The following is a 15008-nucleotide window of genomic DNA, read 5'->3' on the forward strand; positions in this document are numbered from 1 at the left end:
GGTTCCAGGTATGACCTGGCATATAGTCTGAAGGCATCATACATTTGTGTTGTCAGCTGCATTGCCTCAAACATATATAAAATAATTTAAAGTAAATCAGTTGTGAAATGAAGGTTAGACAAACACATTCTGCAGGGGACAATGATCACAGTACCTTTTCATCTTTGAAAATGAAGCTCCACTACAGTCAATGGCAGCAGACAGCTGAAGCTTCTCCACATGGGTGCTCCCAGGAACTGGCAGTGAGAACACAGTCTATAGCTAGGAAGGACCCTCTTCTGCCTAGCAGGACATTACAAGGAGACTATTTCAGTGGGGGTGTCTTATGGATTGCTCAGTGCCTAAGGCACTTTTTTATATAAACTCATTCATACCTATTGACCAAATAATTTTCACCAGCCTCCCCACAAAAGGTGACGCAATTGATTGAGATCAGACCAATCTGTGATAATACAGATGAATATCTAATATCTAATATATTCCACTGTCGCGTGAATGGTTTATTTATCAGAGCCCACACTGTATGTCTATGATTATTACAATTAATCTGTAAGTGACAAGTCTTATTTTCAAATACATTGTAATGTAGTAATACTAATAACAGAGCCACAAAGGACTAACAGAGTTTTTTATTTGAAAATAATTTTACATTTTACAGTTAAGGTACAACTTTTTTTTTAAAACCATATACAGTGAAGAGATAAACATTAATTTATCAAAAAAAAATATTTCTAAAAGAAAAGAACATAAAGAGAACATACATTTAATACATCTTTGATTTGTTACAAATAATCTGTAGTTTGAATTTAGATCGCCACCATATCTTTTTTTATTTGTTAAGATTTTGTAGAGTTCCGTTTGGTGTTCACTTATCGAAAACATATTTACAAAATGTTCTCAGCAAATCAAGAAATCTCACTACAGCGTAATGTGGTCCCTTTATCCAGCTGTTAGATTATGTCACTCTTCACACGCGTCAACGTGACATCATACGAACAAATTCTGTGAAGAAAGAAAAGGGGTGGGGAGGTTTAATTAAAGGAGGCACTGTCCGTAACGCCATCATGACCCCCAGAGAAGGAACACAAGCATACATACAGACACACGTGCTCAATCTTGTCTGTCTGTCTGTCAGTCTGTCTGTGCCTCTTACCTTCAAAGTCGACTAGTCCATCTCCATTGAGGTCGACGTCTCGGAGGATCTCATCGATCTCTCTGTTGGTCAGTTGCTCCCCCATCAGCTTCTTCATGGCTTCCCGGAGCTCCATGATACTAATCTGACCATCACCGTTGGAGTCAAACTGAGACAGAGAAAGACAGAGCGAGAAACCGACCCTCATTCTCAGCCAAGGATTAGAAGTCACTACAATACAAATGACCCCCTTCCCAACACACGCACGCACACGCACACACACTTGCTTTCTGTCTGTCTCTCTGGAACACATACTACTGACCCCTGTTTCTCTCTGTATCAGGGTTTTTAACTGACCTCTTTAAATGCATCTCTGAGTTCCTTCACTCCGATCATATCTGCCGTTTCTGCAAGCATCTTGGGGCCCATCAGTTCCACAAAGTCTTCAAAGTCCAATTTGCCGCCACCTGCAGGTCACACAGAAGCACAACTCCTTGGGTGTTTTTCACACTGCACACTGTGAATATACAGAAAGCATTCTTACAAATGGCTGATTGATCATATTCAGTTCCATATCAAATTCAACTGGTTTCGTATGGATTTCCATGAGTCTCAGGTTGAGTTCACTCTTACAGATGGACTGGCCCAGTTCAATGAGCTCCATCTCAGTAGGCATGTATCCCATGGTCCTCATGCACTCGCCCAGGTCCTTGTAACTGATGTAACCTTTCTTGTTCTTGTCAAACTCCACGAATGCTTCCCGAAGCTCTGGATGCACAGACACAGACACAGGAAAGGGAGACGAGGTTAGAGGTGGCACCTTGAGGGTTGGGGTGGTGTGTTTGGGAGTGTGGAGAGAGGGAGGTGTACCTTCGATCTCCTCCGGTCTCAGCTCTCTGTCCTGGCGGAGGTGGCGGTGGGACACACAGAGGCACACTGTCAGTATGACACACACGCACGCTCAGACACAGATGAGGACCCCCTCGAAAACGAGATGCTGCATATCAAGGGGTTATCCTCCAAACAATAAATTTCAAATTTCAAATTACACGCATGCTCTGGAGGCTGCAGGCAGGCAGGCACACACGCACATACACGGACCAGAGGTTTGTTTACGTGCACACACACACACGCACACACGCACACACACACACAACACAGAGCAGATGATCGCAAGTGTAGTTTATGGAAAGACGGAAACACACCATGGAACCACAGATATCATGAACAAGATGGCAGTGGAGATCTGGAATGACCCTCAGGGACACACATGACAACCAATCAGTCTGAAGCAAAGAATAGGAGAGGAGAAAAGATAAAAACAAACACGCACAGCCCTGGCTTTGTATTAGAGTGTTCAATTACATCACGTTCCCACGTGACACAACAAGAAATGTGATTCCATTATAAATTGATACAGTTTGTAAAGTTCCAGGATTGGATTTGAGAATACTAAACTATCTAAGCCAGAGATAGAATATCTGCTGAAAATCTATAGGGATTAAATTGTATGAGAGATTTTTGTATTATGTTATGGACAGTGGGAAAACACTTACAACAACCATAAATCAGTGTAGTCATATGATTTATTGGTGGGAGGTTGCCTGGCAACAGCTGGAGATTAGGAGATTTGGGAGGTTTAGTTTGAGTTAGGCCATTGGACACATGTCTATTGTTCATACGTACAGTCCACACATGCACGCACACACACATCACATACACATACACATACACATACACATACACATACACACACACACACACACACACACACACACACACACACACACACACACACACACACACACACACACACACACACACATGCTTGTTTCCTAGACTAGGCTGTTAGTTTGAGTGTTCTGGCTGCAAGTGAAATACAGTATAAGGCATAATACCCTTAAGATCTATGTCTGTCCAGCATGCACCATGATATGAGACGAACCTTCACTGGAATTCTGCATTCTGGATGAACACACACTAGATCCCACTACATTCTAGATACGCACACAATAGATTCCCACAAACTTTCTAGATGCATCCATACTACATCCTAGTTACATCCACTCAAGATCCCCACAACATTCACACTACATAATAATAAATAATAAATCCAAACAAGATTCCCACCACATCCTAGATACAGCTACATATCCACACTACATCCTGGAAGCATCCACACTACATCCACACTACATTCTAGATACATCCACACTACATATTACACAGAGAGAGCACAGTGCCTCTTCCGCTGTGTGTATCTTGCACATGCTTCCCTCCCTTGCTACTTCAAGGGAGGGAACCCTTCAACCTTCAACCTCTGGTACCTGTACTGCTGTTTACCAACGCTTTTGATTGGTTGCCCGGTGAAGACCAAGGATGTGAAATGACACACCTGGAGGGATGACGAGGAGGTGGGGCCAGACACCATGTTATGTGGTGAATATGAGATGACGCCATAGCGATGTGAGAGTGTGTAGTTAGGGATGTGTGTGAGACTGCAGAATCACATGTGTGTGTGTGCCAGAGTGTGTGTTATATATGTGCATGCTCACATTCGAGCGGGAGAGAGAGAGAGAGAGAGAGAGAGAGGGAGGGAGAGAGAGAGAGGGAGAGAGAGAGGGAGAGAGAGAGGGAGGGAGAGGGACAGAGAGAGAGAGACAGAAAGAGAGAGAGAGAGGGAGAGGGACAGAGAGAAAAAGAGGAACAGAGTGTGTATGCGTGTGCACCTGAGTGTACGTGTATGTGTGTGTGTGACTGCACGCGTGGTGTGTGTACGTACGATCTGGGTCAGCGATAAGCCGTGTTTGAGAAAGATGCAGGCGGGCCCCACGATGTTGTGGAGCACGGTGCAGTTCTGGACCAGCGCACACAGGGGGTCCTTAAACTCCCGGTTCACCCCTGACTCCTCCTCCCCCTCCGGCTGAAGCTTCTCCCCTGTCTCCCCCTTCACCCCCGGGGGGGCAGGGCTCTCCTCCGCCGCCCCCTTCAGGCACAACCAACCCTTCAGTCAACCAACTCGTTAACCAACCAGCTAATCAGTAACTAATCAGGTTTGACCGGTAGTTAACCAATCAGGTTAACCTAGCAGTCTAGTAGTTGTATCACCATTGGCCCATTTATGTGACAGACTGAGTTGGCCCTGTGGATGTCATGACAACTATCCTCAAAATGTGCTGACTTTAATTACTGTCTAATGACTTTAAAATGGTCTGTCTTTCATGTTTCTTTGACATAGGTGGGCTTTTCAATGACACTCACATCCAATCACCATCTCTCTCTCTCTCTCTCTCTCTCTCTCTCTCTCTCTCTCTCTCTCTCTCTCTCTCTCTCTCCCTCTCTCTCTCGCTTTCGCTCTGACGCTCTCGCTCTCGGTCTCTCTCTCTCTTTCTCTCTTATTTGTTGTCCCCTCTATTTACCCGAGGCTACGATGTTCATTAATTCTACTTAGTGATCAGACAACTCAGAGTCTCAATGCAACCTTGCATAACATAGTAACAGCTCTCGCAGTGGCAAGGGAAACCATGTGTAATTATTTAGTCTAACTATAAGTCAAACCGTGTTTGATCGCATTGTGAAATCAACCTTCAACATCAATATCAAACCATGTCTCAATTTTTTTTTGAAAGAATTAGAAATACAGAAAAGGACAAATGAAGATAGGAACATCACTACTTCAGCGTTTTTGAATGTTAAATGCAGAAACTGTGATCATTCAAACTATTTGTGCATTACATAAAATAGATTTCAGATATTGGACAAAGCAGTTTAAGTTGAAATAAATACCTTTTTTATGATTTACAGTGAAATGTCAATGCTTGGATTGGAAGTATTAAATTGAATCATGTTAAACCACGTTAGACTTTCAGTTTTTAAAGTACATGCAGAGTTTATCTATGTTCAAACGTATGAATGTATAAACGTTTTAAAAACACAGTTCCTCAGCAGTTCTTGGAGTAAAACATGCTCCACGATACAAGTTACACTCCGACATTCCACTTCCATCAGAACAGAACAGAAGCGGACACAACAGGGTCTTACCTTTTTCATTTTGTTTTTCATGGAAGGCTTTGTACAGTTACCCATACCCTGCACTCTCTCTGTCGGCCAACTCACTTTTTTCCCTCCCCCTTTCCTCTTTCTCCCCCTCTCTTATCCCGGCGTTTCTCTCCCTCCCTCTCTCGGCTTCTACTGAATCAACACGGCGCGCTGGAGAAAGGACACCCAACCAGCGCTCCCATCCTGGGCTGAATCCGGCTGTTAACGCTGAGAGTATCACCGAGGGGATCTCACGGAGCAGCCTCTAATCCATGGTCAGATGCTCCCAGATGGCCCGATATTTCTGTTGGTCATTGAAATCGGCTAAAACACCCCGGTCGGAAAATAATCAGGAACCTCACCCCGGTTGTCGGGGACAAACGGAACCTCAGACGGAACGTCATGTATCTCTGTTCAATGCCTCGTACTCCCCTGCTACTCACACATCTAACTATGAAATCACCCCTTCTTTTAATCCCACCCTTCCTCCCTCTCTCTATCGCTCATTCTCCCTTGAGCTAGGCTTGTTACACCACGCCACTGACAGCACTTACAGTGGGGTTGACAGATACAAGGGGGAGAGAAGGAGAGGGATGGAGAGAGAGAGACAGACAGAGAGAGTGTGAGAGAGAGATCCAGAGAATTAGAGGGCACAAACGCCAAGGCCGTAATCCCTCCATTTCAGATTAAAGGGGAGAGATGTGGCGAACAGCAAGGGAGAGAACGCCAGTAAGGAGATTGAGAGCACCGAAAAGAGGGTGAAATCGAGGAGAGGCGGGGAGATGAAGAGATGGATGTGCGGGAGAAGATGCAGCAGAAGAGATGGCGAGATGAGGATGAAAGGAAGAGGGATCAATGCATGATTAAAAGGAACAAGACTGCAGGGCAGAAGGAATGTGGGGAAGGCAATGAAACGGCTTGAAATAATTATGAAAAGAATTTAACGAAAGGTAAAAGAAAATGCCTTGGATGTAGAAGTCATGTCCTTGGGGCATGTGTGTGTGTGTGTGTGTCTGTGTCTGTGTGTGTGTGTGTGTGTGTGTGAGAGAGAGAGAGACAGACAAACAGAAAGAGAGACCCGGTGAGACAGATATGTGTGTGTGGTGTGTGTAAGAGCAGAAAAGAAGAGATATAGAGTGAGAGGCGGGGGCATCACATCAACTGGCTGAGTGGTCCTCCTAATGCAAATTCCAATGATCTTATAGGATGGTGAGAAGAAACAAATCCCCTCTGATTGGTGGGAGGTTGATGCATAAGCAATTTAAGCAGTTCTATAATTAAGTTTGGAGAGAGAGAGAGAGAGAGAGAGAAAGAGAAACAAACACGATAGGCCAGACATGAACCATGTTTACTCCAAACAGCTCATGCCTCACATTACATGACAAATCTCTTAGCTGCCAGTCTGTTCCAGCTGCGTTGGGTTAGACAGAGTCTGGGCCAGGGTCAAATTGATCATTCTATAGTGCTGAGTTCCTTCTCCCAGACACAGTAAGGGCTGAACTCATCATCTTACTCTTGATCTTAAGACTCAGGACTCGGGATTAGAAAGAGATCGAGTGAATCCAGTTGGGCCCCTCAGGAGACACCTCTTCCTAGAGTGTCCAAGGGGGAGGGGAGTGAGAGCATGCAGAGGTCATCGCAGGGATGAACCCTGGGATATGTCCAGGGATCCAGCTGCGGCTGTCATAAACTGCTGCAAACCGAAAAGCCTGATCACTTGCAGTCAATTTCGTAATCAGCACATCTGAGGGTACTGACCCATGTGTGTGTGTGTGTGTGTGCTCGTGGTACAGCACGTAAACGATATTCATAGCGCAGTACCATTCACTACCCTTCCATGAAAAGTCCAAGATAAGGATTATCCATTTCCATTCGTGTAAGTTTGTGTGTGTGTGCATCCACACTCCATATGGAAGGAGTGAGTAAATGCGTCTAGATTGAGTGGTGACGCCAATGACAGATGTCATTTCCACAGTCAGCTGACCATTTCCTCGTGTCCTACCCTAACCCTCTCTCTGAGGACATTAACCCTGATGGAATAAGGACACACAGTGGCAGGGGAATACACACATTGGTGCTGTCATCTTAAATGCTCTCAGTTACATTTTTTTTTTATATTAGCAGTTTCATTGGATCTTTTTCAAGTAGCCGGAAAGTGTTTTCATAACAGATACAGTCCTGGCTACGAACAGGACATCGTCTTGGTTGTTCCTGATGTTGTGCTTTCTGTAAACCATCCCAACAGTAACATTAGATTGGTTTCACAAATTGGGTATGGGTCGTTTCTGCCATATCACTTTTTCAAAACCTCTCCTGTCTAGTCTGCGAAGGTCAGTAGCTGACCCAGGTCTGGTGTGACCTGTGTGTTCACACCAGTGTTTAACTCAGGTTCCTGTTACCGGGGTCAAAGGTTGTTCCTCGGCTAAGTCTTGTTGTGCACTCTGGTGCCATTACCGTATACCACCACTAGAGGACAGGTTCTGATCAGGGTGTGTTGTTTCAGATCCAAAAAGATTAGCTGTGAAATGATATATCGAGAATCAGCGAAGTATCCGTTCTCGTTGAAGGGCAGGCAGCAGCGTTTGGTGGAGATGAGAGGGTAATCTCTTTTAAGCTAAACTCTTCTGAGAAGAGTGACAATTAAAATGTGTGACAGACACAGGCAGAAGGCACACACATACACAGACACACACAGACACACAGACACACAGACACACAGACACACACACACACATACAGACACACACTCCAAATCACATCCGACACACTCTCTCCCTCCGACATTTACAGACAGACAGAAGCATTCAATATGGCTCTCCTTCATAAAACTCTTAGCTGGCCGTCTGGTAAACAACATTGGCTTCATTTCAACAGTAGAAGCTGTGTCCTTCTTGGAACCTGATTACATAAACGCAAAAACACGTGTGGTCCAAACCTTTAATAATCGAGTTACTTAGATAACCGGCAACCCTAGCCTGTCTGTGCAACACACCATCACGGTTCACACAGTTCATTAGCATACTGTGGCTTGAAACAGAGAGCAGGTCAGTGTTTTATTTTCTCAGTACAATGTATGAGTGTGAGATTATTTTGAAACCCATCATTATGTTTAACTGATGTTGATATTGGGGGTGAAATAGGGTTTCACAATTATAAATAATCATTTGAAATCATTAGATTTATTTCCACAGAATACTTGTATTTAACGACTCAAGTTATGGTATAAATTGAGTGACATAACTCAATAAGCAACTCTCCAATAATGTTAATGCCCTATTGAACCCCAAATTCCAGACAGAAACCAATACTGTCTCATCTAAATCGTCAAAGTGATAAATAACATGAATGAACCTCATTCAGCCCAAACAGTCTCCGTGGAAACTACACGAGGTAACCACCCCTTTTTCAGCAGCCTCTCAAAGTAGCTGAAACCTGTGGCTGATGTACAATACTGATACATTGGCCGTGTACACCCAGATGCAACCGATTCCCTCAAGTCTGGTGAATAATGGCATGGCTTCATTACTTACTGTGTTCATTAATAATGAGACTCTGCAGGAGGTTCTGGTTCCTGACGTGTTCTGCGGGATTTGATCTCTATCAGGTATCAGCGCACACACACACACACATACACTCAAACACATGCACACAGACACTCAAACCCTTACACACACACACTCACACACTCAGACCCCCAAAACACACACACACACACACACTCGCAGACACCATAACAACCACACAGACACACAAAGGCTCAGGTAACGCAACCCTAACCCTTGATCGGGACTCGTAGGGTCCACAAGGACACACGAGTGCTGGGACAGCTGAGCATGTCCAGGTGTCATGTTCTTATCTGGTGTCAGATGCTGATGTTGGTGTCTAGTGACTAAGCCTGTCAGAGGGGGAGAGGGGACATAGAGATGAGGGGGGGGGAGGGGGGGGGGGGGAACAGGTAGAAGGAGGAAGATATAAAAGCTCAGGGGAGAGAAGAAGATGGAAGAGAGGGAGACACATCAAAACACTAATGTGGGAAGGTGAACGTAGAGTATTTCATTCGGCGTAGGTGAGTTTCGGAGCTGTCTCTATAAAGAGCAGAATGGGTGTCTACATTGCAGAAATGTGTTTTCAAGATGAAGAAGAATGTTTGCGTGTCTGTCCAAGACATTGGACAGACATCGGATGATTCCCTAAACACAGAGCTTTCCGGTTCTCTCTTCAAAAACATTCCAATCAAACTGCTGACACAGGTCTGTGTATGTGAGGGAGCATCACTTTCATCTACATACCGAGTCACTCTATTGTCACAACCAGGTCATCCCAGGTCAGAGAAGGGACCGGGAGACTGACGCTGGCACACACACACACACAAACACATCCATCCACAGATGTTTTCGTGGCGTGCGATGTCATGGTTGTGACGTGTGCGCGGTGAGGGGAATGCGATCATAGCTGGCACAACAGGACTCAAGGTAGGGCTCCTGTTCAGCATCTCCTACGGATTACACTTCTAATGTCCGAGCTTAGAGCAGACCACGCACGCTACGGCCTCTGGGGATCGTGTTTCAGTCAGAGCCCTACGTTCTATGGTAGCATCACGCCCCCGAGCTAACAATTGCATGGATGCTTAATGAAGAGACTAATCAGCGAGCCCGCTAAACTGGGTGTCCCTTTGTCATTGCGTGCTCTCCAGATCAGTGATTCGGAGCTGATGGGGGCACATAGAGTAGACACTTTTCGGCTTTGGAGAGAAGCCAGGGTTTATATTTGGCACATGAAGGCTTAGATTTTCAATCAGGCACTGGAGAAGATTTCAATCAGGCCATGCATGAACACACACACACCCACACACATTTGGGTGCTCATGTGTACATTCACACTGGCACACACACACACACACCTGTGCGGGAACACCCACGCACACGTACCTGTCCAAACACCGATTCCACCATAGGGGACAGGTCAGCGGTCTCCTTCTCCCTCTGAAGGTGCTCATCCTTCTCCTCCACCTGCTCCTCCTCCTCCTCCTGCTTCCTCCGCTGCTCCTCCTCCTCCTCTTCCTCTTCCTCTTCCTCCTCCCTGGCTGCTATGCCCCTGGCAGCTCTCTGGCGGGCGCTGCTGAGGGGGCGAGTTTTGCTGCCTCCGGCCGAGGCGTCTCCCTGCTCTCCTGACCTCTTCTTCTGCTTCTCCACCTTCCTCTTGATGGCCGCCTGGACCTGGGAACCCCAGATGGGAGACGGTGTTCTCATGATCAGATATGGATGGATGTTTGCCCATATGCAGCCCATTCAAACCCACAGACACGATATCATCAGGGAGTTCCGATGATGTCATCAAGAAATGCACGACTTTCTGTTTTGTTTATCGTTCGTTTCAGGGCTTTTTACTTTAGTGAAAGATGCGATGAAGCATTATAACTCTGGTGAGACATTGTAAAGCACGTTCTACCCTTTGGATTCGAACCCTTATTTTTTTTAACGAATCATAACAACGTTACACCACTGTCAAACGCCTACTCTCCAAATGTACATCCCTTTTTTGCTTCTATCGTATCCAGCAACTCCTCCACATCAACTTTACACACTCACACAGTGGTAGACGAAAATGGGCTCTCCACACACACACAAAAGGACTTTTCCACACAATACACCTGCTTTTTAAATTCAATTTCTTGCAATCATGTCTTGTACACACACACACGCACACACACACACCTGTTTGGCTGTTTTCTCCTGTGGGGCGCTCATTCCTGCAGCACCGCCTCCTGCGGCAGCGGATCCCTCGCGAATGATCATGAACATCTCGGTGTCGTTGGCTCGCACGCTTTTCTCTCTCTCTCTCTCTCTCTCTCTCTCTCTCTCTCTCTCTCTCTCTCTCTCTCTCTCTCACTCCCCCTCCCCCTCCCGTTCCCTGTCTCCCTCTGTCTCCCTCTGTCTCCCTCTGTCTCCCTCTGTCTCCCTCTCCTCTCCCTTGATGTTATCCTGGACCTTGTCTTGTTTTGTTTTCTTGTAATTCCAACACACTTGGTTTGTCAACACTCGATTACTGTTTTTGTTTGACCTGAAAATCGGAATTATTTCTTGACTTGATTCCTCTCTCTCTCATGTTTTGATTTCCCAAAATGCTGTAATATAAATCTTTTTTTTTTCATTAAAAATCAGATCTTTTGGTTTGGGGTCTCTCAGATTTCTTGTTTTCCTTTCAGGTTCCTTATGTCCTCTTCAGAGTGTGTTTCAGTCTAGCTCTCCTTTGCTCTGTCCAGGTCACAGACTTTTATCATTCTGTGTTCCCCTGCTCAGGGATTGAGTTCCTATGTCCATACCCCTACAGGTGACACTCTACACCCCCCACCTCACTTCCCCATCTCCCTTGTTCTCCAAGCTCTCTCGCCCTCTTTCTCTCCTCCATATAGGCCAACCTATCTCTCTCTCCGATTATACCCCAACCTCTCTCGCCCTCTCTCACTCCTCCATAATACACCACCTCTCTCTCTCATAATACCCCATCCTCTCTCTCTCTCTCTCTCTCTCTCTCTCTCTCTCTCTCTCTCTCTCTCTCTCTCTCTTTCTCTCTCTCACTCCCATAATACCCCAACCTCTCTCTCCCTCCCACTACACCCCTCTCCCTCTCCCTCAGACACACACACATACATATAGTCGTTCACTTTACTGCTTTACTGTACTGTCCACAAAGGTGTCCACACACATACACAAACACACACATTCAACACACATAAAGAGCAATCTACTCAGGTCACAAACACTTCTGGTTCACCTCTGTCTCACCCCCCATCTTCATCACAACCAACACCCCCCCCCCCCTCTCTCTCTCTTTCTCTCCTCCCTCCTTCCTGGTTTTGAACTGTGAGCTCGGGTGCTGTGTGAAGCTGTGCATTGCTTCTCCTGGTCTGTCTCTTCATCCACAACCTCTGGATTATTCTTTCTGTCCCATCATTCAACCCTCTCTCCTGTCGTCCTCAGTCCCGACAATAATCCTGTTCTCATTCTCTCTCTCTCTCCTTTTTTGTATGTCTTCCTGTCTGTCCCAAATCCTCTGTCTCTGTCATATTCCACCACAAAGGCAAATTGGATTGTGTGTGAGGTGTTCAGGTCCTGGCCTCATCTGCAGCAGAGTGTGTTTGTGTGTGTGTTCGTGTGTGTGTTTGTGTGAATGGGGGTGGACCGCAGATGCCAGGACTGAAGGATGTGTCATGAAAGTGTTGAAGAATGCTGTTATGGCATGCCAGTGTCAAATGTCACACAAACTGTGCACGCGTGCATGGATAAACATGTAACACAGGCATGAATGAACATGTACGTCAACACATTAGCACTGACCTCAAACAGGCAGACGCGCCACACACACAGCTCTGACATATGCAGAAACACATGGATTTGAAACTGTGCACCTCATTCCACTCAACGAATCTGCTCCCCGTAAATAATCCCAATCCCTGGCCTATCCAAAGTAGGATCTGTTTTTTTGTCCTCCCCTTTTTGTTTGATAACCATTGTTGTTTCCGTGTACGTATCTTGAAGTGTGTTTAAGTGTTGAGGGAACTGTACTTGGTGCGCTAACCCTCTCCTTTCCTTTCCGTCATCTCACCTTCCTTCCCCTCTTATCTTCCTCCATCTCCTCCTCCTCTTTCTTCCCCCCCACCCTGTCTTCCTTAACTCTCGTTAAACTTGTCTCTTTCAAACTGAAATAGACCTGGAGAGACTCGTGGCTTAAGGCCCCTACGTAATGTTACCAAACTTCTATCCAGTTCCTAATGAGGTTTCCATTAATCACTATAAGCCGATCTTTCTCGGCCTCCCCTCTCTCCATATCCCCGTCCACTCATTGATAATTGATGGGGGCCGCACAAACTCAGACCGAGGGAGAAAAGAGATCAATTACAGAAACACATGGAGACACCTCGACGATAAAAATAGAGAGGGGTATTTTAGAAGTGTATTTTGGGAAGCCGAGAGGGCCAAAGTAAGAAATACAGTGACGATGATAGAGAAAATGAGGTCGAGTGGATGGCAGAAAGGGATGAAGCTGAGAATGACATGAAAATAAACTGAAGTTTATCAAGTTATCTGGAGTACAAAGTCAATTACAGAGAGCGGCAGGACATTCAAACTTTTAAGCACACGGAAAGGTCAACTTCATGTCGTTACTGCTTGGTAGTGGTGAATCAAACCGGAGAGGGAGGAAAGCAAGGAGGACGGTAATCAGTCTTTGAGGAGTAATGTAAGCCTGTGGAGTAGTGTTTCTGCATGTCGGCCTGCATGTTATCTTGTCAGCTGATCACACAGACTGAACAGGGAGGGGTGGGGGGTGAGTAGACAGGGGGGGGGGGGGGGGGGGGGGACGGGGGACGAGGAAGGGAGAGAGCGGAAGGGAAGACAGGGGGTTTAAGGAGACGGAGGTGTGAATGACAGACAAAGAGAGGAGTGACGAGTGTGTGTGTGTGTGTGTGGGGGGGCAGCTCCAATAATTAAGGACTAGGCCGAGCGCTTTCACAAACCAAGCACTGGAGCGTGTGCTGTGTTCAAAGCACTAGCACAGGTTTGTGGCACACTTTGCTACAAACGCTTGGCTACAAAATCTCATGTAACATGCAACTATCAAACACCACCTTCGGCTCAAAACCTACAGCAGGGGTCGGCAACAGGCGGCCCGCGGGCCAATTGTGGCCCGCCAGCGATTTTATTTGGCCCGTCAAAATATTTCCAATTATATATTTTTTATAACGTTTTTTTCCCCGTCGACTTTTATTTTGAAACCGGAAACTGGGTATGGTGTCATTAGATGTTGTCGACTTCATGCAGCGCCGGCGTCGCCTGCAGCCCGGTTGACTTGAAGTAACCAATGGCATTCTCAGCTTCAAGGCAGCCGGCTGTCGGCGCTGCCGTCGCTGCATGAAGTCGAATACACTTATTGACTTTTCTGAAGTATTTTTTCGCCATGTCATCGCTACCATATGATCGCTACACCTCACGGCTGACAGATCGCCTGAGGTGAAAGCACAGTTATGGTTAGTAATCATGGGCAGCGCTCTCTATGGCAGCGCTAGGAAGGGGCTAGCAGGTGCTTCAGCACCCCCAAGAAAGACCAAAGCACCCCGATAGCACCCCCCACGACATTGCTTATTAATTTATAGTTTCAGGCCCGGAATGGCCATCGGGAGAATAGGGAGAATTCACGGTGGGCCGCTTTGCCCGCTTATAAATTGGGCCAGAAGATCGCCTGCTTTCTCTTTGTTTTTTTCACACACCGAATAACAGGATATGCCTTAAGTTTGTTAAGTTACTGTGTGACTGAAAAGTAAGCTAATAGGCTACATTATGTTTTAATCTAATTAAGCGCATGATCAGACCGTGCATTAAAAAGTGCAGTTCAGTTGTCGCGCATGTTTCTCAAACACAAACCATAATTTATTGTTGTGGAGGGAGTTAGCTAGATTAAGCTGAAGCGAAAAAAATAAAATGGAAGGGATAAGATCCCAGGAGGAACTGAAAAAGCCAGGTAAAAAATTAAATTTTTGCTCGCATTAATGTGAAGTTCCGATTTCACCTCACATTAAAACCTTGACTAGGTCCTAGTAATCCTATTCTCACTTGATGACAGTATTTATGTGCACCAACGATGACGACCCACCACGTTGGGATGACAGTGACGACCATGTTGATACAGTTCGTTAACAGACCACCAATGGGCTCATGCACATGGTTTATTATCGTTAGCTATTTGTAGTAGACATACCCATTCTCCATGTAGGCCTAGTTGTTGCGAGTGCACGTATCGCAAAGGCACCTATCGCAGCGTCTAAATAGGCAGTAACCCAGAC

General features: G+C 45.9%; 1 protein-coding gene across 3 annotated transcripts; it reads right to left on the bottom strand.

Annotated features, from left to right (window-relative positions):
- Positions 1–741: 741 nt before the first annotated feature.
- cabp2b (calcium binding protein 2b) lies at positions 742–13810 on the bottom strand. 3 transcript variants are annotated; one of them, XM_047048352.1, is made up of 7 exons: positions 12508–13810; positions 10099–10386; positions 2003–2033; positions 1766–1900; positions 1490–1599; positions 1154–1301; positions 742–1002 (listed from the first exon to the last, which is right to left on the bottom strand). In XM_047048352.1, the coding sequence occupies exons 1-7, from the start codon at positions 12544–12546 to the stop codon at positions 977–979; spliced, it is 777 nt and encodes a 258-aa protein (XP_046904308.1). In that variant the 5' UTR covers positions 12547–13810; the 3' UTR covers positions 742–976. The 3 variants fall into 3 exon arrangements, with proteins under 3 accessions (XP_046904308.1, XP_046904307.1, XP_046904309.1); XM_047048351.1 differs by lacking the exon at positions 12508–13810 and adding an exon at positions 10885–10993; XM_047048353.1 differs by lacking the exons at positions 10099–10386; positions 12508–13810 and adding an exon at positions 5174–5603 and having other exon boundaries at positions 748–1002.
- Positions 13811–15008: the final 1198 nt, after the last annotated feature.

Source organism: Hypomesus transpacificus, chromosome 24, assembly GCF_021917145.1.
Source record: "Hypomesus transpacificus isolate Combined female chromosome 24, fHypTra1, whole genome shotgun sequence".
Taxonomy (NCBI): Eukaryota; Metazoa; Chordata; class Actinopteri; order Osmeriformes; family Osmeridae; genus Hypomesus; species Hypomesus transpacificus.